The sequence below is a fragment of the Limanda limanda genome, chromosome 22 (genome assembly GCF_963576545.1).
Source record: "Limanda limanda chromosome 22, fLimLim1.1, whole genome shotgun sequence".
NCBI lineage: Eukaryota > Metazoa > Chordata > Actinopteri > Pleuronectiformes > Pleuronectidae > Limanda > Limanda limanda.
Window position 1 is genome coordinate 4,702,289 of NC_083657.1, and position 22,403 is coordinate 4,724,691.

A 22,403-nucleotide genomic window follows, 5' to 3' on the forward strand; every position below is an offset into this window, starting at 1 on the left:
GAACAAAACGCTCGACTGGCAGAAACAGCAGGGGGCGCTCTCCTTTCAAACGTTTTTGTTTGATGAAAACGTCAACGATGTGATTGCTGATCGAGAGGAACAGAACCAGGCTGGAAAAGTAAGAACACGTTGGAAATGTCTGAAGCTGCAGTTCCTCTAATCTCCACTAGAGGGTGAGTAACTGACGAAACCTCGGACTTTGTTTTACAGGATTTAACAATGAGTTTAAAATGAGATCAAATAATCTGATCATGTGATGTTGAAAACAACAAAGACGCAAAATAACCACGAATGATTATTTCTCACGTCTTGTTTACTTTTGTTCAGTGAATAAATGATGAAGCTAATTCAGAGCTTTGCTTCAGGAAGTGAGTTGACCCGCCTCCCTGTTTGTGATACAATCGTCTGAGCTCAACTTCCTGTGGGACGAAGGTCAAGTGCAAAGGTCGTCCCGGCATGTGTGTGTTTGTACGTCCTGTGCCTGAGGGAGTGAGAGAGGGATCGACCTTTAACCCCAACAGGAGCCGGAGAGAGACAGTGAGTGAGGGGGAATGTGACGACGGCTCGTAACTGTGTGTTTGTTTTAATTTGTGTGTGCTCAGTGGACACGAGAGCACTCTAGGTCGCCATGGTTATCCTCAGACGAACGCCACTGCTTCGCTACCTGCTGCTGGCGGCCATGTTGGCTCTGTTCCTCTTTGTCAGCTCCTTGTGGCTACGTGAGTGTCTCTGAAACTGGTCGGCCATGTTGGCTCAAACAACACCAGTTATCCCAGTTTAGGATACTTGTACTCGAGTATTTTCAAGTGATGCTACTTGATACTTCTTCTGCTCCACAACAGTTATTTCACCATTGTAATTAAAAACTAAAAATATTTTGTTTTGTTTATTAATATTTAATAACCTTTATTCACATCACACAAATGTACAAATTGCTGCACAACAAGATAAAACTAAACAAAAAACACAGAAAGAACTGAAAACTGATGTCTGGAATCTTAAAAGTAATCAAAATCCTAATAAAAGCTTGGATAATAAAAATAATAATAATAATGAAAGTATGACTGTGTTGAGTCAGTGAAAATCATGACTTTATTTTTTTTCCCTTTCAGCTCAAGGCGGAGTCAGAGACTGCGGCAGCGCCTGGCAGCCATGTTTACGTTCTTACCAACTAACGGTAAGAAACACACACACACAACTTCTTAAATGATCAGGTTCTCCTAAACATGTCAAATAACTTCTTTAACAGAACTTGAAGAAAGTAAAAGACAAAAGTAATGTTCAGTAAAACTTTGTTTAGTCAGAATTTAATCTTCTTCAGTTTGACAAACACACGTGTTGGGCTAGCAGCTTTTAAAAGAAGTACTTGCACAGAGACATGATGGTAGAATGAAAGAAATGAGCCCTTTATTGAAAGTGTAAATGAGTAAAGATACATCTTTTAACTTGTATTAGTTTGTTTACAATATGCAGCTGTTCTATGTGTGAACTTTATTCTTCCTCCTTTCAGCCTGAACCTCCGCTGGTCCCCGGGGACGTCCTGCAGGAGGACGAACCCACGCTCATTACTAAGGAGTGTCCGGGTCAGAAGTTCCAGGTCCGAGAGCTGCTGCTGCATCTGAAGTCCAGTCTGTCCAACGAGGAGGACGATGATGTCCTTCTGGAGCCGTACCTGCAGAGCTGGGACCAGCTGCTCAAGTAAATACACACTGTACACACACACGTGAGCAAAGACAGACACAGGAATGAAGTTTAAATACTAGAAGAAATGTAAAAAGGATAGAGGTCAAATATAAGTTTACATAATAAAATAAGATGTTATAAGTGGAGTAAGTCAAAAGAGATGCAAGTCAGTAAGTTGAGAAAGGGATTGATAAATGTAATAGAATTATAAAAATTGAAAACCCGACCCAACGTTAAAAGGCTTACGTCAAAATGTCCGAAATAAGAAGAAAAGTCCTCCTGTAGTTTTAATAAATGAATAAAACCTCTTCATCTTTACGTCTCTTTCAGTTTCATGGAGTCTCTCGGGACCATGGTGAGTTTATTCTCCATGAAGGTGAACGAGAAGGTCGTCCAGATCCGAGCTCTGTCTCTCCAGCACAGCGCAGACGTCCATGGAGCTCAGGGACAAACCCCCCCGTCGTTTGGACTTAAAACCGGGGTGAGACGCACGACTCGTTTAAAACACGTCTGCTCACAAACAGAGCAGGTTTGAGCTCAGTTTTTCTTTGCGTTTCCTTCGAGGCATACCGCTCGGTTCGAACGATGGTGGAGGCGGAGCTAAAAGCGGGCGTGGTGGACTTCTCCCGCCACACGGACTCGGGCTGCCGGACGCTGCTGCGGCTGCATCGCTCTCTGCTGTGGCTCAAGCTGATGTTAGAGGGTTTGTCTGAAGGACCCGACGCACACGGACAATACAAGACCCCCGGGGAGCTGAGCAGGTACTGACCTCGTCCTTCAGTCGGTTTTCAATTAGTGCAAAAAAAAAAAAAAACTTCCACTGACTTGTGTCTCTTTCACCTCAGAGACGCCTACCATGTGGCGTTGGCCCCCTACCACCCGTGGGTGCTTCGCCAGGCGGCCGAGTTCGCATTCCTTGCCCTCCCCGACCGACAGTACTTCCTGCAGCTGGTGTGTGTTCAGAACCAGAGTGAGGCCACGCCCGTTCTGCGTGTCATCATCCACGCCCTGATGCTCGTGCACACGCGAACTCAACGAATACTGGACCAACACAACATGCTGGAGCTGCCGTGACACCAACAACTGGGAAGGTAGGTAGTAGAAAAAAGCACCAATTTAAATTTACAGAATGTATTATATATTCTTAATGCTGGAAAGAAGCACATCTTATGCTGCCTTCAGGAGCACGTGGGATTTGAGAGTAGTTAAGAAATAAAGGATCATTTGTTTGATAACGATTCAATCTGATTGGAGGAAACATCTCATTTCCCACTCACCCTGAATGCAACACGAGCTACAGTATTTAATAATCATTAAAGAAGGTTAATGTTTTGCAGGAGTGATCTCGCCATGCGTTAAAATAACTTTGCTGTTGCTACGGCTACAAGCTTTAGATCAGTACCTTTGCAGGATATACAAAATTATGTTAATCTTGATTTCTTTTCAAGTTTCGTTGGACATTTTCAAATCCAGCACCGGAGGCTTTTTTTCATTATAGCACATAGCGTAAATAAGCAAAAGTGACATTTGTTTTTAACGCTGCGTTCAGGTGGACGGACTCAGACTCGACTTTTCCTCCGCGCTGTGACTCTTCATGTGTGATTTCAGACAGTGGCTCTGAGTGAACGCCTTGTCGCAGAGCGAACACTTGTACGGCCTCTCTCCGTTGTGCGTCCTCATGTGGACGGTCAGGTGCTCCTGGCGGGAACACGCCTTCCCGCAGACGGCGCAGACGAACAGCTTGATGCCCGAGTGGCTCCTGATGTGGTTGGTCAGGTGAGTCCTGCTCTTGAAGAAGCGACCGCACTGGGAGCAGCCGTACGGCGCCTCCCCGGTGTGCACCCGCGTGTGGGCCTTCAGCTGCCCGTTGGAGATGAAGCCCTTGCTGCAGACGCCGCAGAGGAACGGCCGCTCGCCGCTGTGCGTCCTCATGTGCATCGTCAGGGCGCAGTTCGACAGGAAGGTCTTGCAGCAGATGTCGCAGAGGTACCGGCGCTCTCGGACCGTGTGGATCTTCTCGTGGGACTTCAACGCGAAGGGAAGCTTGAAACGTTTCCCGCAAACCTCGCAGCCGTAGCGTCTCTCGCCCGAGTGCGTGGCCTTGTGGCGGGAGAGAGACCGGAGGTCGCAGATCAGTTTGCCGCAGACGTTGCACTGGTACTTGTCTCGACCGCTGTGTGTCTTCCTGTGAGCTTTGAGCTGCGCCATCAGGCCGAACGCTTTCGGACAGATGTCGCACTTGTGCGGTTTGTCGGCCACGTGAACCCAGCGGTGCGCGCTCAGACTCGACCGGTGAGCGAAGGTTTTGCCGCAATCTTCGCACTTGAAGGGTCGGTTCCCCGTGTGCAGCGTGGTGTGGATGCTGAGGCCGGTGACGGTGGAGAACGACTTCCCACAGTGTGAACAGGCGTGGGTCTGGTGTTGGTTTCTGAGATGTTTCTTTAACTCTTCCACAGATTCCGGACGTTCACCGCAGACTCCGCAGGCGCCCGGCGACTCGTCCACGTGGCTCCAGGCGTGTTTGATCAAGCTGCCGAGGACCTTGTACCAGACGCCACACACTCTGCAGGGCGTCTTGCTTCTCTCCACCACGTACGGTTTGGGCCGCCGCCTCCTCCTCTCAGGTTTCTGCGGCTCGACGTCGGGTTTCCAGTCGTCTGTGTCGTCATCTTTCTCCTCATCGGACGCCACTTCGCTCTCAGCAGCTTCCTCTGGCTCCACGTTGTGTTGTGACGCTGAGCTGCTGAAAACAACAAACTGTGTTGACTGTTTATTTATGTACGAGTTTGTGTGAAAGAGATGTTGACTTCAGAATAAAATAACTAAATATAAAACTCTGACTTCTGTTTAAAATGACCTTGAACCACTTCCTGCTTCTCCTCTGTTCATCACCGTGGCGACAGGGGACTGAGAATCATCTGTGGCCTCTACCTTTCTCGGTAAGAGTTGAAGATCTTCCTCCTCCTTCTCCTCCTCCTCCTCTTTAGTCTATGAGAATGTTTTTGCACAAATTAATATTCCGTACGACTTGCTACAACATTATAATGAGTAATGTAATACTACAAACAGAGTTTACCTTCTGTTTGATGTAAATCAGGGTTCTTTCAATCCCAGTGGCCTTCAGGCTCCTGCAGATGTCCTCTGGTGTCAGGGTCCGGACTTTGAGCCGCTGGAGTTTCCTGCTCCGGTCGGATTTGAACACTTCAAACATGTTGTTGTCTCCGGTCAGTTGAGGGAAGGTGGACTTCAACAGGTCCAGGAAGTCCGGCTCCTGGAGCCCTCGAGGACACTTCAGGTGCTGGACTGAGGATTTCATCAACACTGAAACACAGAGAAACACATCAGACAAACTAAAAACACTCATTTACCGGAGGAGTCTCAGTTTATATCTTTTGCATTTACCGCTTTTTGAGAGCACGCCCGAGGGGGAATCTTCCACCAAGCAGATCCTGAGAGAGTGGTGATCGGATGAGTCACTGAGCCGAGGTCGACCCCGCCTCCTCTTCTCAGGTTGACCTCTGGGAGACGACGAGCTGAAAGACAATTGACAGAAATCTTTATATTTTACATTTTCATCGCTGGACTTTATTAGAAATAGATATTTTTATTTTTTTTTAATATATTTTTATTACACATTTTTTAGACAACACAAAACAAACAGAACTGCTCAGGCACGACAAAAAAAAAAAAAAATAAATAAATAAATAAAGGGAAACAACAGAATGTGGGCATGTGGATACAGTAAAATAGAAAATAATTGAGATATTAATTAAGAAAATAAGAATTAATGACAATGGGCACAATTTCCATCAAGACAAGGCAGAGTCAGATAGGAGTCAATACAGAGCATACCGACATAGCGAGGCCACAAAATAAACGTTACCCCTTAAGACAAAGTTAGTTACGAGGACAGGCTAGGCTGAGCTGGGAAATCCACGAAGCAAGGAAGATGACAGTGTGGACCCGATATGCTGCAAGTAAGGGTCCCAGACCTTATAGAATGCGTCTGTTTTGGAGTGAAGCATGCACGTGATGTATTCACTAGGGATGTGAAATAGATATTTTAACGTCAGCAGGCTCATCTCCGATAGTCGCCGTCTTTTTGAGGTTTCTTTACCTCTCGTGCATTTCGGTTTGATCGGCCGTCGGCGTCACGGAGCCGGACGCAGAATCTCGTGTGGCGTCTTGTCTCTGCAGAGGATGAAGGTCTCCAGTGCCGAGCAGAGGATCGTCTCCACTCTGTAAAAACACGTGTTCACAAACAACTTTCATAAAAAACAACAAAATCTCTTTCTTCTCCACATTTATAAAACAGGGCAACAAACATTCCTGAGTTATAGTCCAGGCAAAGTAGCCCATTTTGGAGCCAAAAATAGAAGTAATTGTAAAATAATTTTTTTCAGCATATATCATTTCTATGAGGTGTCCAGAACAACATACTAAAAGTCCTAAGAAATCCTAGTTGAGGAAATATGTTTAATTCTCATCAATGTGTGCCAATAAGGCCCGGCAACAATACACCCCAAAAGGGCTATTTTTTTCGTTTACTCCTATCAAAATGAAACTTTACACAATGAAAGTAGCCATGAAACGTAACATTTTTTGTATTAGAAGTTTCTTTGAAAATTAATTTTAATATGCAAATGAGCTATACACTCATCGAATATGCCCAAAATACACCCAGCTCATGTGCTTGTCAAATTCATTTCAAAAGAAACTTGTAATACAAAAAAAGTTACTTTTCATAAATACTTTTACTATGTAAAGTTTAATTGTGGTAGGAGTAAAGGAAAAAATTAAGCCTATTTGGGTGTATTTGGGGCATAGTCGATTAGTGTATAGCTCATTTGCATATTCAAATTCATTTTCAAAGAAACTTGTAATACAAAAAATGTTACGTTTCATGGTTACTTTCATTGTGTAAAGTTTTATTTTGATAGGAGTAAACAAAAAAAATAGCCCCTTTGGGGTGTATTGTTGTCTGGCCTTATTGGCACACATTGATGAGAATTAAACATATTTCCTCAACTAGGATTTCTTAGGACTTTTAGTATGTTGTTCTGGACACCTCATAGAAATGATTTATGCTGAAAAAAATTATTTTACAATTAGTCGGTCGAAAAACGCTACTTTGCCTGGACTATTAACTCGTCTTTTCACATGTAGATTTGACTAATGGATGGAGTCAGATCAGTATAAAACACCTAAATGGTAATTCAGGTGTCGTGAGTGAAATCAAACCTTGGGTCGGATGTAGAGTGAGGACTTTCCTGCTCCTGTCGACCCGATGCTCCGCTGGATCTCCTCCGGCGTCAGCGTCCGGACTCGCAGACGCTGCAGCTTCCTGCTCCTGTCGGTCGTGAAGACGTCAAACGGTTGATCGGCCGCCAGCTGAGGGAAGGAGGACCTGAGCAGCCGCAGGAAGTCCGTCTCCTGGAGACCGCGGGGACACTGCAGCTCCTGCAGGGGACATGTCTGAAACACTGGAGCAGAGGAAACGTCTTCATGAGCCGAGGAATCAAACTGGAAACAACAAAGTGAACAAAGACCTGAAGATTCGATTATTTATCCACTAATATTCATCAAAGTTTAAAATATTTAATGATAAAAGCTGAGATAAACATGGAATTTCATTAGTTTCATTGTCTTTTGCACACTCTGTCTACATATTCTTACACTCATAGTATAATATATATACTATATATAGTATATTATATTATCTATTGTATAGTCAAATACTTATATTTATACCTCTACTATACATCATATCATATTATATCATACTCTCTGTATATTCTTTGTATATATACGTCTATATACACATATTTATAAATGTGTACATGTTATTATTATTAGTATATTTACTATTATTATTATATATACTGTTGCTGCCATTATTACCATATACTGCTATTATATTGGTATAATTACTATCATATATAAATATATATTATGTTATATTATATACTATATACTGTACTATTTTTATATACTGTCTAACAATAACATTACCATCATATCATCAGTACTATTACCATCGTCTTGCCACTGCACCCTATCTATCTATCTATCTATCTATCTATCTATCTATCTATCTATCTATCTATCTATCTATCTATCTATCTATCTATCTATCTATATCTATATCTCTCTCTCTCTCTCTCTCTCTCTCTCTCTCTCTCTCTCTCTCTCTCTCTCTCTCTCTCTCTCTCTCTATCTATCTATCTATCTATCTATCTATCTATCTATATCTATATCTATATCTCTCTCTCTCTCTCTCTCTCTCTCTCTCTCTCTCTCTCTCTCTATCTATCTATCTATCTATCTATCTATCTATCTATCTATCTATCTTCCACCTGGGTCCTATGTTTAAATTCAGTCCAGTAGATCCTCACAGCAGCAGTGGTTACACTGTGATGTTCTGTGGCAACTGGGACAGTCCACATGTATTCAAACATAGAGCCCATTGTGATAAATACCAGAATTCTGCTTTGAATGAGTATCTATCTATCGAGTGAAATGCCTGAAACCAACCGTTCTGCGTGAGCACGTCGGTGTGCGAGTCCTCCAGGATGCGGATCTTGAGATCCACGTGGTTCTGTGTGTCCAGGATCCGAGGGCGGCCGGGCTTCCTCCTGCCAGACTGAACTCTGGGTGTAAACGTCCTGCACCACGTTGACGACAAAATAGCATCAGTTGTGTTTGGTCAAGTTTTATCATTAAATATAATAAACAGAGTAAAATCTCCAGGTCGTAATGAGATTTGCGACCTTGACGGTATTTGATAATCGGGGTCCTGAGCATCTTCTCGTTTCTTTCTATAGCTTGTTGTTGGTTTCATGTGCTCCTCTTCATCTTTACACTCATCATCATCATCATCGTCCCCGTCGTACCAGAGGATGCCGAGTCCCCCGCTGTCCTCCACATCTGGACAGAATCAAATCAAGTCCAGTGTGAGGCAGGAGATTTCTTATGTTATTATGAGAGGTGTAATTAAACGTTTGGGTTCATTAGGGAACTGGAGCAAGAGAAATTACAAGATGACGCCACCACCACAGTCGTGATAATTAATGGGAATAATATCAAGAATCATAATTCATAATAATATAAGCTCAGCAGATCCTCAGACCTGAATCTGTGCTTTAGACTGAGCTTTAACGAATGTAAACAAACTGAGGACCCTGACCTCCGGGTGAGAACATACCTGGCTGCTGTGTGTGCTCCTCTTCCTCCTCTTCTTCCTCCTCCTCTTCATTTATAACAACCACATCATGGCGGTCCACATCTGGGTTCAGGGCTTAGACATAAAGATAAATAATTATTATAAATACAAAGCACAGAAAGACTTTAGTTTATGCAAACATAAAAAACTGTAAATCTCATCATGATGAACGTGAATTTTCTGTTATTAACGTGTAATTAACGTGTATTTCTCTGTATTAACGTGTAATTAACGTGTATTAACGTGTATTTTCTGTGTGAGCACATACACTTCACGTCAGTCTATTTTGTAAAAGAGTAAAAAAGATATTTGAGCAGTTTCATCTTTAAATCGGACTATTTAAATAATGTGATGCAGTGATTTATGGGTGAAGGGACAGACGCCTCCATGTAGATGCGAGTGTAAACAGGAAGTGGGCCTGTCAGAGTAAAAGGGACTTGAACTCTTTAGTTTATTTTTATTCTTTATATAAATGTAAAAAAACTGTAAATCACATTATGAACGTGTATTTTGTGTTATTAACGTGTATTTTGTGTTATTAACGTGTTATTAACGTGTATTTTGTGTTATTAACGTGTATTTTCTGTGTGAGCCCATAAACACATCAGCCCATTTTGTAAAATAGTTAATAAAGAGATTAAAGCTGTTCAATCTATAAATCGGACTATTTAAATAATGTGATGCAGTGATTTATGGGTGAAGGGACAGACGCCTCCATGTTGATGCGAGGGTAAACAGGAAGTGGAAGTGGGCCTGTCAGAGTAAAAGGGACTTGAACTCTTTTAGTGTTTTTAAATGAACACTATTGGATGTGCTGACCTCTTCTCTCCAGTCGGACCCTTGGCTGCAGCAGCGCCTCCATCTGCCTCCTCTGCTGCTCCACCTCCAGCCTGAAGCCCGCCGCCTCCTCCTCGAACCCGGACACGGTCCTCTCCATCACGGCCAGGATCTCCCGGGCCGCGGTGCTCAGCTTCTCGGTGATGATGTCCCTCAGGATCTCGCTCTTGGACATCATGTCCCCGGAGCTTCTGTCCGTCCACATGTTTGTTTTCGGTTCGATTCTAGTGAGGCGAAGTGTTGCAGGTATTGGTGCAGCCGTAATAATCGTCCGAGTGGAAACCGCCACAAGGGCATCGGTTCCACCTTGTTGATAAAAAAGATTCAAGATTCAAGATTCAAGATTTTTTTTTGTCAAATGAACAGAGATAACATGAAGCAGTCACTATCAATGAAATACTTGGGTCACTGGCTCTCTTTAAGCAATGCTCAGTAATTTCAACCCAACAAAAATAAAATGAAAATAGAAATAGTATAAAATAGAATAACAATAAAATAGAATATCAAAATTTAAAATAGAAAATAAAATATATATCTAAATATATATCTTTACAGATGAAAAAGTCTCGCAGGGACGTTTAAATAGAAAATATCAGGTGTTTAATGTTTTATTTTCATCATCAATTTAAATTTAAAAAAAAATGTACTAGAGCGTGTGCACAAGAAACACAGATTACACACGTGAGCATTGAACATACTTTAGCATTGCTAGAAGAGATATAGATATATATATATATTATTTTCTATTTTAAATTTTGATATTCTATTTTACTGTTATTCTATTTTATACTATTTCTATTTTTTTGGGTTGAACTTACTGAGCATTGCTTAAAGAGAGCCTGTGACCCAAGTATTTCATTGACAGTGACTGCTTCATGTTATCTCTGTTCACTGACAATAAAAATCTTGATCTTGAAGAGAGCCTGTTACTCAAGCATTTCCTTGCCAGCGACTGCTTAATGTTATTGTTGTGTATTTGATAATAAACTCTTGAATCTTGAATCTGTCAGAATCTGTGTAATCTGCTCAAATCTGAATCTGCAAAAACAACAAAATAAACTGTTCAATCTTGTATCTTTGATGTTTTATTCCCAAATAAAAAACTGGTATAACTTCAATGTCATTTACGCATCGAGCATCAAAGAACTTGAACATATTTTACAACAAACCTTGTTCAAACAGACAAAAAGATAAAAATTACACATTTTAGGTTTGAACTGAAGAGTGTGACGAAGAAACAAATGAAGTGATCGATCAAACACCAAAATAAACAATCTGTAACCGTATAGAAAAATCGATTCATTAATTTGGCAAAACACTGACAAGTTGCTGAACTTTCAATCTTTCCAATTGCAGCAGTTAAAGTTCGGACAAAATGAAAACGTCAGTGAGCGTTGTTTCTGTTCACGTGACAAACGCTGAATCGATCAGGTGAATAGAAAGTTGCAGACGGTGGATCATAACGATTGGATCTCGACGCGAGTCATCAGATTCAACTTGGACGAGAAGTCTCCGCTGTGGCTCCTGGCGAGCGATCGTGCTCTCATGTGCGCCGCACGGTGACGCTTGAGCCTCATCTTGGAGGAGAAGGGTTGTTGACAAACGCCACACGTGTGCGACGTCTTGGCGCCGTGGACTGTCATGTGAGAGTTCAGCACCCAGCTCTCAATGAAGGCTTTGTGGCAGATCTTACATTTGTACGGCTTCTCTCCGTTGTGTCGTGCGATGTGTCCTTTCAGGCCGTGGGCGGAGAGGAAGAACTTCCCACAGATGGGACAGCCGTGAGCCTTCTGGTGACCCTGCAGGTGATGTCTCAGCTTCTCTGCAGACTCCGAACATTCGCCACAAACGCCACAGCGCCGCGCCGGATCGTCCACGTGACTCCAGGCGTGTTTGATCACCATGCTCACTGACCGACGCACCGCTCCACAGACGATACAGGACGGAATAACCTCACCTGCGGCAGTAACCGCCCGTGATGACGATGCCCTTGAAGACGAAGCCCGTGAAGATGAAGCCCGTGAAGGAGAATTCCGTGAAGGAGAAGCCCGTGAAGATGAAGCCCGTGAAGATGAAGCCCGTGAAGATGAAGCCCGTGAAGATGAAGCCCGTGAAGATGAAGCCCGTGAAGATGAAGCCCGTGAAGATGAAACCCGTGAAGGAGAAGCCCGTGAAGGAGAAGCCCGTGAAGATGAAGCTCGTGAAGATGAAGCTCGTGAAGATGAAGCTCGTGAAGATGAAGCCCGTGAAGATGAAACCCGTGAAGGAGAAGCCCGTGAAGGAGAAGCCCGTGAAGATGAAGCCCGTGAAGATGAAACCCGTGAAGGAGAAGCCCGTGAAGGAGAAGCCCGTGAAGATGAAGCTCGTGAAGATGAAGCTCGTGAAGATGAAGCTCGTGAAGATGAAGCCCGTGAAGATGAAACCCGTGAAGGAGAAGCCCGTGAAGGAGAAGCCCGTGAAGATGAAGCCTGTGAAGGAGAAGCCCGTGAAGATGAAGCCCGTGAAGATGAAGCCCGTGAAGATGAAGCCCGTGAAGATGAAGCCCGTGAAGATGAAGCCCGTGAAGATGAAGCCCGTGAAGGAGAAGCCCGTGAAGATGAAGCCCGTGAAGGAGAAGCCCGTGAAGATGAAGCCTGTGAAGATGAAGCCCGTGAAGACGCGGTCGGTGGAGACGACAGGATTCGCCTCCTCTTCCTTCTGGTGCCTGGACGGTTGAATTCCAGCCGCTGTGTCTTCTCTGACTCTCTTTTCCTCCGATTCTTTTGACTTGTGACTGGTTTCCAATCTTTGTCTTCCTTCATCGTCTTGTCTTCTTTCCTCTTGCTGCCAGAAACAAGCAAAGACCACAGATCCAGCGACTTGTTACCGTTTTCCTTTGTTTCAATCTTCTCGTCTTCTCGTCCCTGTAACGTTGAGCTGCTGGATTGATTGTTGCAACTGCTGCCAGGACACACACGAGACAGTTAGGACACTGTGAAGAGATGAGAGCCATGCAGACTCAATGTTCATCATTACTCACCTCAGTCTGGTTTGTCTCATGTGCTGGTTTGGTTTCTGCAGGACACGAGAAAATAAAATCAAACCCAGTCACGGAGATCAAGTCAATCATGATGCTTCACACAGGAAGCCAAACTCGGTACCTTAAAAAAAAATAGACTGTAAATAAAGACTCGGACCTTCAGCCGAACGTAGAGGGGTGAACGTCCATGGTAGCAGATTCTCCTGTGGAGCTCTTCTGGCGTCAGCGTCTTGACCCTCAGGGGAAGAAGATTCTTTCCTCTGTCGGACTTCACAAAGTCAAAAGGTTTATCTCCAGCCAGCTGAGGGAAGGTGGACCTGAGCAGGTGCAGGAAGCCCCTCCTCTTGAGACCCCGAGGACACTGCAGCTGCTGCAGCGGGAACTTCCAAGACACTGGAGGGAAACAGGAAGAGAGCGAGTTTCATCTAAAAGCTGCTGGACCACTCCACCTTGAAACGTGAATACAGAAGCTTGATAAATGTACCGTTCTTCGTGAACCTGCTGAGCTGCCTGTCCTCCAGGATGCGGATCTTGAAATCCAAAGGCTCGTGTAAGCTGCGACTAGGTCTGCCCACCTTCTTCCTGTCAGACTGGACGCTGGGAAACGATGATGTCAGAGATCAGAAGCTGGTTGATGACGTGTGTGTTTGTGAAAGTAGTTTCTTCTTTTTGATTTACCTGGTGTTCAGGTTGGTTGGATCAGCAGGGGATGGAAGATGCTCCTCTCGGCTCTGGAGTTCATCCAGATGATTCCATTGAAAACAGAGATTTTAGACAAAAGAAAAGTTTGATACTCAGGTGAAGCACAAAATAACGAGAAAGAGTTTGACTAAGTAATAAATCAGAGTGCGTACCCTCAGTCGGATGCAGAGGAAAGCACGGCCACAGGACGTGATGCTCCTCCTGATCGCCTCTGGCGTCAGAACCTTGATCCTCAGAGGATGAAGTTTCCTGTATCTATCATACGTGAAGACGTCAAACGGTTGATCTCCAGCCAGCTGAGGGAACGTGGACCTGAGCAGGCGCAGGAAGTTGGACTCCTTGAGACCCAGAGGACACTGCAGCTGGTGCAGCGGGCTCATCCGATACACTGAAACCAAACAGAGAGCGAGTTCATCGGCTGCAACGATTCTTTAAATCGACACAAAGTTAATCATCGGTTTTCAATTCATAGCCTTGAGGCTCGTTCACGCAAGACAAGTTTTTCTCCTGATTTTTTTTACGTAGAATAGACATAGAATCTAAGAATTGAAAGTACCATCATTTGAGAGCGTTCTGGTGTCTGGGTCCTCCAGGATGCGGAGCTTGAGAGTGACGCGGTTCCGTGTTCCCTTGATCAGAGTCCTGCGCCTGTGAGACTGAACTCTGGGAGACAACAACCAGAGCAACAGAGGTTAGAGGCAGAGTCATGAATAAATAAACTCGGTCTTAGCACGAGTCTCTTCTGTTGTAGTTACTCATTTCCTGTGTTCATAGGATTAAGTGTTTGCAGCAGGACGTACCCTGAGCGACCGGACGGAGAAGCAGCAGCAGCAGCTCCACCCTGTGGAGGAAGAAACTCTTCAGTAGAGACCTGGGGCTCCTCGTGCTTCTGAATCACCTAAAGAAAATCAGTAAAAGTATATTAGTACATTATATTATCTATTGTATAGTAAAATACTTATATTTATACCTCTACTATATATCATATCATATTCTTGTGTATACACATATTTATACATGTGTACATGTTATTATTATTATTATTATTATATTTACTATTATTATTATATATACAGTTGCTGCCATTATTACTATATACTGCTATTATATTGGTATAATTACTATCATATATAAATATATATTATATACTTTATATACTGTACTATTTTTATATACTGTCTAACAATAACATTACCATCATATCATCAGTACTATTACCATCATCTTGCCACTGCACCTTATCTACCTATTTATCTTGTGTTTCTGTTTTTATTCTTTCTACCTCAATATTTTTTATTTTATTCTATTGTATTGTATTTTATTGTATTCAAATATACCGGCTGCTATGACGACATAATTTCCCTTCGGGGATGAATAAAGTAATCTATCTATCTATCTATCTATCTATCTATCTATCTATCTATCTATCTATCTATCTATCTATCTATCTATCTATCTATCTATCTATCTATCTATCTATCTATCTAAAAAGAATTATAAAACTCAAGGTTTCTTTAAGTGATTCCACCTGAAATTTTACAATATTTATAGAATTGGACACATAAAGGTCAATAACCTCCCACGCAGAAAACTAAGCAACAGAAGACTCAAATATTTGAATGACCAGTTTAAACAATCTCCACCAACCAGTGTCTCAGTCACGTTGACCTTTAACCTTGAACCACTGAAATGTCAGCTAATCCCTGAGTCTAATTGAACGTTTGCACCAAATTGGAAAAACTTCCATCGAGGTGTTCTTTAGATATTGTGTTCACAACGTGAAAATATAAAACCTCCGAACTGGTGTCACCAGCACAGAGGAATAAAATCCAAATACTGAGTGATGGGAGAACAAGTCAAACATTCAGACCTGTCGTGAGTTCCTAACCGAGACAGTCCGCTGCTCCTTCAGTCGGATGTAGAGGGCGGAGGTTCCGTTGGACCTGATGCTGCTCCGGATCTCCTCCGGCGTCAGCTTCTTGACCTTCAGCGGGTGCAGCTTCCTGCTCCTGTCGGTCGTGAAGAACTCAAAGTCGGCCGCCAGCTGAGGGAAGGTGGACCTGAGCAGGAGCAGGAAGTCCGTCTCCCGGAGACCACGAGGACACTGCAGCTCATGCAGCGGGTACTTCTGATACACTGGAAGACACAGACCAACAATCAGGTAAAGACGTCTCCGATCATAAAAGTAGTTCTGGACAGTTTGAGCCACATGAACGAAACATTTTCATTTTTAATCCTATTTTATGGATTGATCTCACAGCCTCACATTTCACATTAAAAGTTCAAAAAGCTTCTAAAAGTTGTGCTTTGCTAAACTTTGAGTCTCTCAGGAACCAGAGCTGCTGAACACGTGACGTCCGAGATGATTTAAACCCACCTTCAGCCGAGAGGCAGTTAATCTGCGAGTCGCCCAGGATCCGGATTCTGAGGTCTACGTGGTTCTGTTCTTTTCTAATGCGCTGCCTGCCAGTGCTCCGCCTGTAAGACTGAACCGAGGGAGTAAACGACCTGAAATATAAAATAAATCGGATGAGGAACATGACGATACCTCACAGGTCAGACAGACAGACAGACAGACAGACAGACAGACAGACAGGTGTCCACCTCTGTTCCTCGTTACCCTGTCAATGTGTCAAAATCCAGCTCCGTGATTGGTTCCTGGTCCTTTGTGGGCGTCGGTAAAGCTTGCTCAGTGGACTCCTCCTCCTCCACATGGTATTCTCCGGTGAAGCAGAGGAGACTCACTCCTCCGTCCGCCTCCACACCTCAACACAAACACGCATCTGTGACTATACGGTCTTCATTTATATACAAGGTGAATCAGTCACAGTATAAGAGCGAGTTGAAGAGTAAAGCTGAACTGTAGATTAGTTAAAAACACATTAAGGTCATAAAGAACCAGAGGTTATCTCCAATATTCAGCAGTTAAAATGGGAAATATGAAGAATTCTAAACAGCTCTTCTGGTTCAGGAAGCAGAGGATCATGGGTAATAACAAATCAGAAATCCGAGACGTACTCATCTCATATTTGTGCTGCTGCTCTTCTCCTGACTCCTCCTCCTCCGGTGGCGGGGGCGGCGGCTCGTAGGTGTGAAACTGCTGCTGGTCATCTGCATCCGAGGAAAACTTTTGATTTAGTCACCAGGGATCAACTGTTTCCTTCCAGAACTCAGACTATATACAGATACTCTCCCTAACTCCAAACACCTGGATCGCCCCCTGGAGGCCGCCTGCAGTACAGGTCACAAAACCCACATCCTCTGCGTTATACATCTACGACCTTTAACTGTTCGATCCTGGTAGTTTAAAGGTCCAGTGTGTAAGATTTAGGTGAAAGGACCTAGTGATGTTTTAACTGATGTGTTTTTTCTAGATTGCACGAATTGTTGTTTTCTTTATCGTAGAATGAGCCCTTTATATTTAAATACTTTATATATACACATCGGGAGCCGGTCCTCTCTACGGAGGCAGCCATGTTTTTTACAGTAGCCCAGATTGGACAAACTAAACCTTTTGAGTTTTTGCGGGTTCTCCTTCACATAGATATATATAAAGACTAGATGTCCGTTCGACGGAGCCGGACATCACCACATGGCGGCCATCTTGCCAGAGGTTGCACGCTCACCCATAACATTGTGTTGGTAGTGGTAAATAACCATAACTTGCTCAATTTTAAACCGATTTTGAAACGGTCTGGTTTATTATAAACGTCAGCGATGTAGATATGACACTGCATACTTATGAATAATTATGTTATTTTCTAAAAAAAAAAAAAAAAATGTATGCAGTGTCATAACTACATCTCTGACGTTTATAACAAACCAGACCGTCAAGCCAGACCGGCTCCGTCGAACGAGACATCTAGTCTTCTTTATATATATTTACGCTCCTTCATGTTTAGAAGTGGATGCTGAGGTGAGGGGTGATCAGCTGCAACATGCAACTCCACCACTAGATGTCACTAATTCCTCCACAGACACTTTAACTCTTTGTTACATTGAGTAAACAACGAGGTGAAACGAGGGGTTTTGAGAACAAGCTTCGTTACTGGACGTGAAGTTTTGGTAGTTTTGACCTGTCGCCTCCTGCTTGATGTAGGACACCTGCAGCAGCGCCTCCATCTGCCTCCTCTGCTGCTCCACCTCCAGCCTGAAGCCCGCCGCCTCCTCCTCGTACCCGGACACGGTCCTCTCCACCACGGCCAGGATCTCCCGGGCCGCCGTGCACAGCTTCTCGGTGATGATGTCCCTCAGGATCTCGCTCCTGGACATGTTCCCGACCCGGCGCTCGGTCCCCGGCTCCATGTTGTCCCACCACCAGCGGCTCGGGCAGAAACTGGCGGGGAATGATTCGCAAGGCGGTTCCGGTTCCTGCTGCTGGTGGGGCCGCGAACTGGGTCCGATTAGAAACATCGACTGGAAATCAGAAAATCCCTGAAGACGATGCAGATGTTTTTTTTATATCATCACGTTTTATTAATTTATAGCTTTTAAAATGCTTTGATTGTTGTCACATTTTGGATGACTAGTTTACACAACTTGTGCCAATACATTTGTTGTTCTTCTAATTTTTTATTATTATCATCATTATGTTTCGATTATTAACGAACCAACACTTGTTATCAGAGCACTGTAAACAATATGAATCCAAATATCAAATACAATTAAATGAGACAGAACAGACCTAACTTAAAAAAGACTCGTCACCTTTATAATGAAAGAAGTAAAAGAACACAAATAAAAATAATAGAACAGAAAATCCCTGAAGACGATGCAGATGTTTTTTTTATATCATCACGTTTTATTAATTTATAGTTTTTTACAATGATGGTTGTCACACTTTGAATGACTAGTTTACACATTTATTGTAATTGCACAATTATTGTCATCAATTTGTTGTTCTGATTCTTTTTATTATAAAAAATATTTTTATTCAGAAATGTTTATGTCAAAATAAATGTTACTTTGTATAAATATTGGTAAAAAGTGAGTAAATAAGAAGTATACAGTGAGTAAATATATACTGGTTTCCTATTTTTTATTGCTCTCCTATGTATGTTGTATTTATTGCGTTTTTATGTTTCTATGTTCATTGTATGCACCATTAACCAGAGCAAATTCCTTGTATGTGTAAACGTACATGGCAATAAAATATTTCTGATTCTGATTCTGATTTGTATTATTACCATCATTATTGTTTTGAATATTAACAAACCAACACTTGTTATCAGAGCACTGTAAACATTAATAATGAATCCAAATATCAAATACGATTAAATAAGACAGAACAGACCTAACGTAAAGACATTTTCTAATTAATGAAATAAAAAAATAATGCAAATAAAAATAAATATTTATATATTCACATAAATTACAGCTTTAAAGGATTAACAGACTTTTGCTTTTCTGCTTCAACAATTCATATCCTCAAACCTTTATGCGATCAAACAGTTTCACATCCAGCTGTTACACGTCCACTTCACTGTTGAAAAATAAAAATTCAGGAATTCTATAATGAATATAAAAACATTTTCGATCACTACAGAGCCCGCTGTGTTGCTCTGGCCTCAATGTGCCAGAAGTCTCAGCTTCATACTTTCACTTATGGTTTCTGATCCATTCGGAGGATTCGCAGTAAAACGTTTCCGACAGTCGTGTTGGAGAAGCCACAGGGAGACTCACCCCTGACTCCCACACCCGACCCCTGGGGAGGACATGAGGGGGAGGGGGGAGGTCAGAGGTCGAGGAGGGAGAGGAGGCCTGGGGGAGTCAGAGAGAGCAGAGGGAAAGCTTCAATAAGAATCAGACATTAATATTTAAAAGTTTAAGTTATTCTTAAAACACTTTAAAACGTTTAAAGTGAAATAAGTGATAATACATCAAAGCTGATGTTTGACACGTGTTACGCTGCCCCCAAGTGGCCTAAAAATGAACGGTGCTACTACAAAAAACAAAAATATGAGCAGCAAGAGAAGAACCTCCGGCAAAGATAGAGAGAGAGTGAGTGTTAGTGTGAGTCGTGGTGTTGATAATCCTGATGAACATGATTTCCTCCTTCAGTCTGCAGAGTCAGACCGTTCCTCTTCACCCGTCTTTATCTGTTTATTTTTAATCCCTAAATTGTTTTTTTACTGATCAACTTGGTGAAGTTTTTCTTCTCTTTTCAGGATGGAGCAGATGTCAGGGGTGAGTGTTTTATTAACATTATAATGAGTAGTAGTAGTAGTAACTTTTGTACAGCTTTCTGTTTGTTTTATTGGTTAAATAATTTGGTTATCGTAAAAATCTTTATTTGAAGTTTCATACATATATTGATATTGTATTTATATATCATGGATCTTTATAATGTTGGGAAACTTACAAATACAGGTTTTGTCCTCAACATTGCTATTAATAAATGAGTAAGTTTGTTTCAAATTACACTTAATTTTTATTTTATTAGGTATTTAGAACACTTAAAGACTCATCTTATTATACAAATAAATCATCTTAAAATTACTAGTAACTACTACACGATGATTATTGAAAAATATGATTCACTATTGTTTTAGTTTGTGAATGTCAATAAATCTTTTGAATTATCTTCTTCCAGCAGATGGCGCTGATGAAAGAAAACTCTGCTGCAGCAGCATGCGGTGGAGTTAACAATAAATCGAATTTGTCTTATATTATTATTTAATGTATATCGTATTTATAAATATTTTCTCTTCAAAATGTTGCAGAAAAATCTCAAGTGTTCGACTGGTGTCCACAGCAGCAGTACCTTTATCTGACCAGCGGGGGGCGAAACAACACTACCCACACTGCTGCTGTGAGTGAGAGTTTGAGTGTTTGTGTGTGAGTGTGAGTGTGAGTGTGAGTGTGAGTGTGAGTGTGAGTGTGAGTGTGTGTGTGTGTGTGTGTGTGTGTGTGTGATCCCTTCCAGCCAATATGTTTCCCTTCTCACAGAATCAGTGTTAGTCGTGACCCACAGACTCGGAGGTCGTTGTGTTTGCGTCACTTGTGGTGAAATTGTTGTTTAATGTTTTTATTTCAACACTTGAAGAGAACAAACAGACGACCGATGACTGGAGGTGAAAAGGCGTCCGGCTGCTGCCTCCTCCTGTCACAACCCTCAACTATCATGAGACGCTTATTTGAGGCCAAACATGTGATATCACATAATCTTAAAAAATTGAAAATAAAAATAGATCAGGAATCCTGAGTCGTGATGTTAAAATGAATATTTCATCAGGTTTTTTTTATCTTTGATTTATTGCTGGTATTAACAATCACTTTCAACCACTGCGTTGCTGTGTACAAATGTTCATATTTATTTAAAACCTTCTCTCTCTCTCTCTACAGTCGTCCATCCATCCTCTCATTCCTCTCCTGCTCTACAGCGACAGACATTTCCCGCCATCCTCCCCGTACAATCAGCCAATCGGTTCATCCGGTCCCCGACAGGCGGACGGCTACTCCAGGACACACGCCTGTTACCAAGGCAATGGCGCTACTGGGTGAGTTTCATATGTTTCACAAAACAGACGTGTCAAGAATAACATTCCTGTAGAAATTACTGTTCTGGACAAACTCTCGCTCTCTCCACAATCCTGCATGTGTCTCCTGTGTCTCTCGACCCTCGCAGGCACCCGGCGGTGAAGAAGCCTCTGAACGCCTTCATGCTCTACATGAAGGAGATGAGACACAAAGTGCTGCAGGAGGGACGAGAGAGAGAGAGCGCCGCCATCAACCGCATCCTGGGACGCAGGGTGAGAGACATGATAAAGCTCAGCATGCACTGGGGCCTGGATACCACAGAATGATTGACAGATAGGACCGTCAGAGCAGGTCACAGGTGTTTTTTACTCATCTGAACCTCACTCTCTCTCTCTCACTCTCTCTCTCTCAGTGGAACGCTCTGTCTCGCTCTGAACAGTCCAAATATTACGATCTGGCCCAGAAGGAGCGGATCCTCCACATGGAGCTTTATCCGGGCTGGTCGGCCAGAGACAACTACGTACGTTCATCACGTCCATCAGAGCGTTTTAAAAACTGTGTGTGTGTGAAAGCTTCCATTCATCTTTTTCTTTCCTTCCCAGGGTCAGAGGAAGAGGAAGCAGCGCTCAGGAAGCTTCTCAGGGTCGGAATACCATTCAAATAAACTAAAATTTGACTATGTAAATACATCAGGACAGGAAATATAATGCGATAGAAAAATACTTTGAAATAAATCAAATTAAATAAACACTTTCTCCTCTTTGTAAAGTGTTTGTGAGAAATAGTGAATATTAAAGGGTTCACTCTAAATCTTATGGTGGGAGCAGATATTCAATATATTTTACACACACACACGTATTGATGTGTTTCTGGGGCAAACTGACCTCTGACCTGGTTTGTTGTTTTTACTGCAGCTGGACTCTGATGTCTGGCGGAGACGACATGTGACTCGAAACACACTCGCCCTAGTTATCCTAGTCTGAGTGAGAAATAAAACAGACTTCAGTGTTTCTGCAGCCTTCAGCAAATTTAACATTTGTCAGACGTCAGGTAAAAGAAGGACGAACCATCAGACCTATAATTATACAACAAGTACATTGATTTATTCACATTTGTATCCCGTCTCCTACAGTATTTCTGAGCTTTACAGTATCAATGTGATTAAAGGAAAATGTGAAGCATTTTTTTAATTTTAAATGGAAAAATAATGACATTTGTGTTTTTGCTTTTATTAAATATTAATTTCAAGTCTTGGTCAAATATACATTTGAAATGTGTAAAAACAAGTTTGTTGGTCAATTAATACAAAATAAATTTGCATGTGTGCTCACTCTGAGTCAGTCACAGTTATTTTACTTCAATGCTGGTACAGCGATGTAAAAAATACTTGAAGTATTCTCAGCTTCATTTAATTAAAGTATTTGTGAAGATAAATGTACTTTTTTTTTACAGGACAACATA

The 22,403-nt window shown here is 42.4% G+C and overlaps 4 protein-coding genes across 6 annotated transcripts; 2 read left to right on the forward strand and 2 right to left on the reverse strand.

The window, feature by feature from the left end:
* The first annotated feature begins 456 nt into the window (after positions 1–456).
* Positions 457–4,502, forward strand: LOC133028714 (ceramide-1-phosphate transfer protein-like). The gene is made up of 7 exons (XM_061095702.1): positions 457–719; positions 1,113–1,177; positions 1,511–1,698; positions 2,014–2,164; positions 2,248–2,444; positions 2,529–2,774; positions 4,140–4,502. Exons 1-6 carry the CDS (start codon positions 629–631, stop codon positions 2,755–2,757), a joined length of 921 nt encoding a protein of 306 aa, XP_060951685.1. The 5' UTR covers positions 457–628; the 3' UTR covers positions 2,758–2,774; positions 4,140–4,502.
* On the reverse strand, positions 1,386–9,989 carry LOC132996307 (zinc finger protein 616-like). Its single transcript, XM_061066649.1, has 10 exons — positions 9,725–9,989; positions 8,888–8,980; positions 8,454–8,610; positions 8,218–8,348; positions 6,925–7,166; positions 5,801–5,922; positions 5,086–5,216; positions 4,760–5,004; positions 4,541–4,671; positions 1,386–4,426 (listed from the first exon to the last, which is right to left on the reverse strand). The coding sequence occupies exons 1-10, from the start codon at positions 9,945–9,947 to the stop codon at positions 3,229–3,231; spliced, it is 2,673 nt and encodes an 890-aa protein (XP_060922632.1). The 5' UTR covers positions 9,948–9,989; the 3' UTR covers positions 1,386–3,228.
* Positions 9,990–11,695: 1,706 nt separating this feature from the next.
* On the reverse strand, positions 11,696–15,685 carry LOC132996308 (uncharacterized). Its single transcript, XM_061066650.1, has 12 exons — positions 15,673–15,685; positions 15,334–15,599; positions 14,264–14,361; positions 14,020–14,126; positions 13,616–13,851; positions 13,440–13,492; positions 13,246–13,358; positions 12,919–13,154; positions 12,762–12,796; positions 12,331–12,682; positions 12,061–12,134; positions 11,696–11,969 (listed from the first exon to the last, which is right to left on the reverse strand). The coding sequence occupies exons 1-12, from the start codon at positions 15,683–15,685 to the stop codon at positions 11,696–11,698; spliced, it is 1,857 nt and encodes a 618-aa protein (XP_060922633.1).
* A 3,905-nt stretch (positions 15,686–19,590) lies between these two features.
* On the forward strand, positions 19,591–22,272 carry LOC133028723 (transcription factor 7-like). 3 transcript variants are annotated; one of them, XM_061095716.1, is made up of 8 exons: positions 19,591–19,649; positions 20,056–20,098; positions 20,186–20,274; positions 20,808–20,962; positions 21,091–21,214; positions 21,355–21,462; positions 21,545–21,585; positions 21,857–22,272. In XM_061095716.1, the coding sequence occupies exons 1-8, from the start codon at positions 19,632–19,634 to the stop codon at positions 21,888–21,890; spliced, it is 612 nt and encodes a 203-aa protein (XP_060951699.1). In that variant the 5' UTR covers positions 19,591–19,631; the 3' UTR covers positions 21,891–22,272. The 3 variants fall into 3 exon arrangements, with proteins under 3 accessions (XP_060951699.1, XP_060951697.1, XP_060951698.1); XM_061095714.1 differs by having other exon boundaries at positions 21,545–22,272; XM_061095715.1 differs by having other exon boundaries at positions 20,059–20,098; positions 21,545–22,272.
* Positions 22,273–22,403: the final 131 nt, after the last annotated feature.

Coding starts and splice junctions, on each gene's coding strand:
- LOC133028714 (XM_061095702.1), top strand. CDS start 629: ATGGTTATCCTCAGACGAACGCCACTGCTTCGCTACCTGCTGCTGGCG. Junction 720..1,112: donor TGTCAGCTCCTTGTGGCTAC/GTGAGTGTCTCT, acceptor TTTCCCTTTCAG/CTCAAGGCGGAGTCAGAGAC. Junction 2,165..2,247: donor CGTTTGGACTTAAAACCGGG/GTGAGACGCACG, acceptor GTTTCCTTCGAG/GCATACCGCTCGGTTCGAAC.
- LOC132996308 (XM_061066650.1), bottom strand. Junction 13,852..14,019: donor CAGAACGCTCTCAAATGATG/GTACTTTCAATT, acceptor GTTTGGTTTCAG/TGTATCGGATGAGCCCGCTG. Junction 13,155..13,245: donor CAGCAGGTTCACGAAGAACG/GTACATTTATCA, acceptor GTTTCCCTCCAG/TGTCTTGGAAGTTCCCGCTG.
- LOC132996307 (XM_061066649.1), bottom strand. CDS start 9,947: ATGTGGACGGACAGAAGCTCCGGGGACATGATGTCCAAGAGCGAGATC. Junction 8,611..8,887: donor GGAGCACACACAGCAGCCAG/GTATGTTCTCAC, acceptor GATTCTGTCCAG/ATGTGGAGGACAGCGGGGGA. Junction 4,427..4,540: donor GAAGCAGGAAGTGGTTCAAG/GTCATTTTAAAC, acceptor TGTTGTTTTCAG/CAGCTCAGCGTCACAACACA.
- LOC133028723 (XM_061095714.1), top strand. Junction 20,275..20,807: donor ACACTACCCACACTGCTGCT/GTGAGTGAGAGT, acceptor CTCTCTCTACAG/TCGTCCATCCATCCTCTCAT. Junction 20,963..21,090: donor CAAGGCAATGGCGCTACTGG/GTGAGTTTCATA, acceptor CGACCCTCGCAG/GCACCCGGCGGTGAAGAAGC.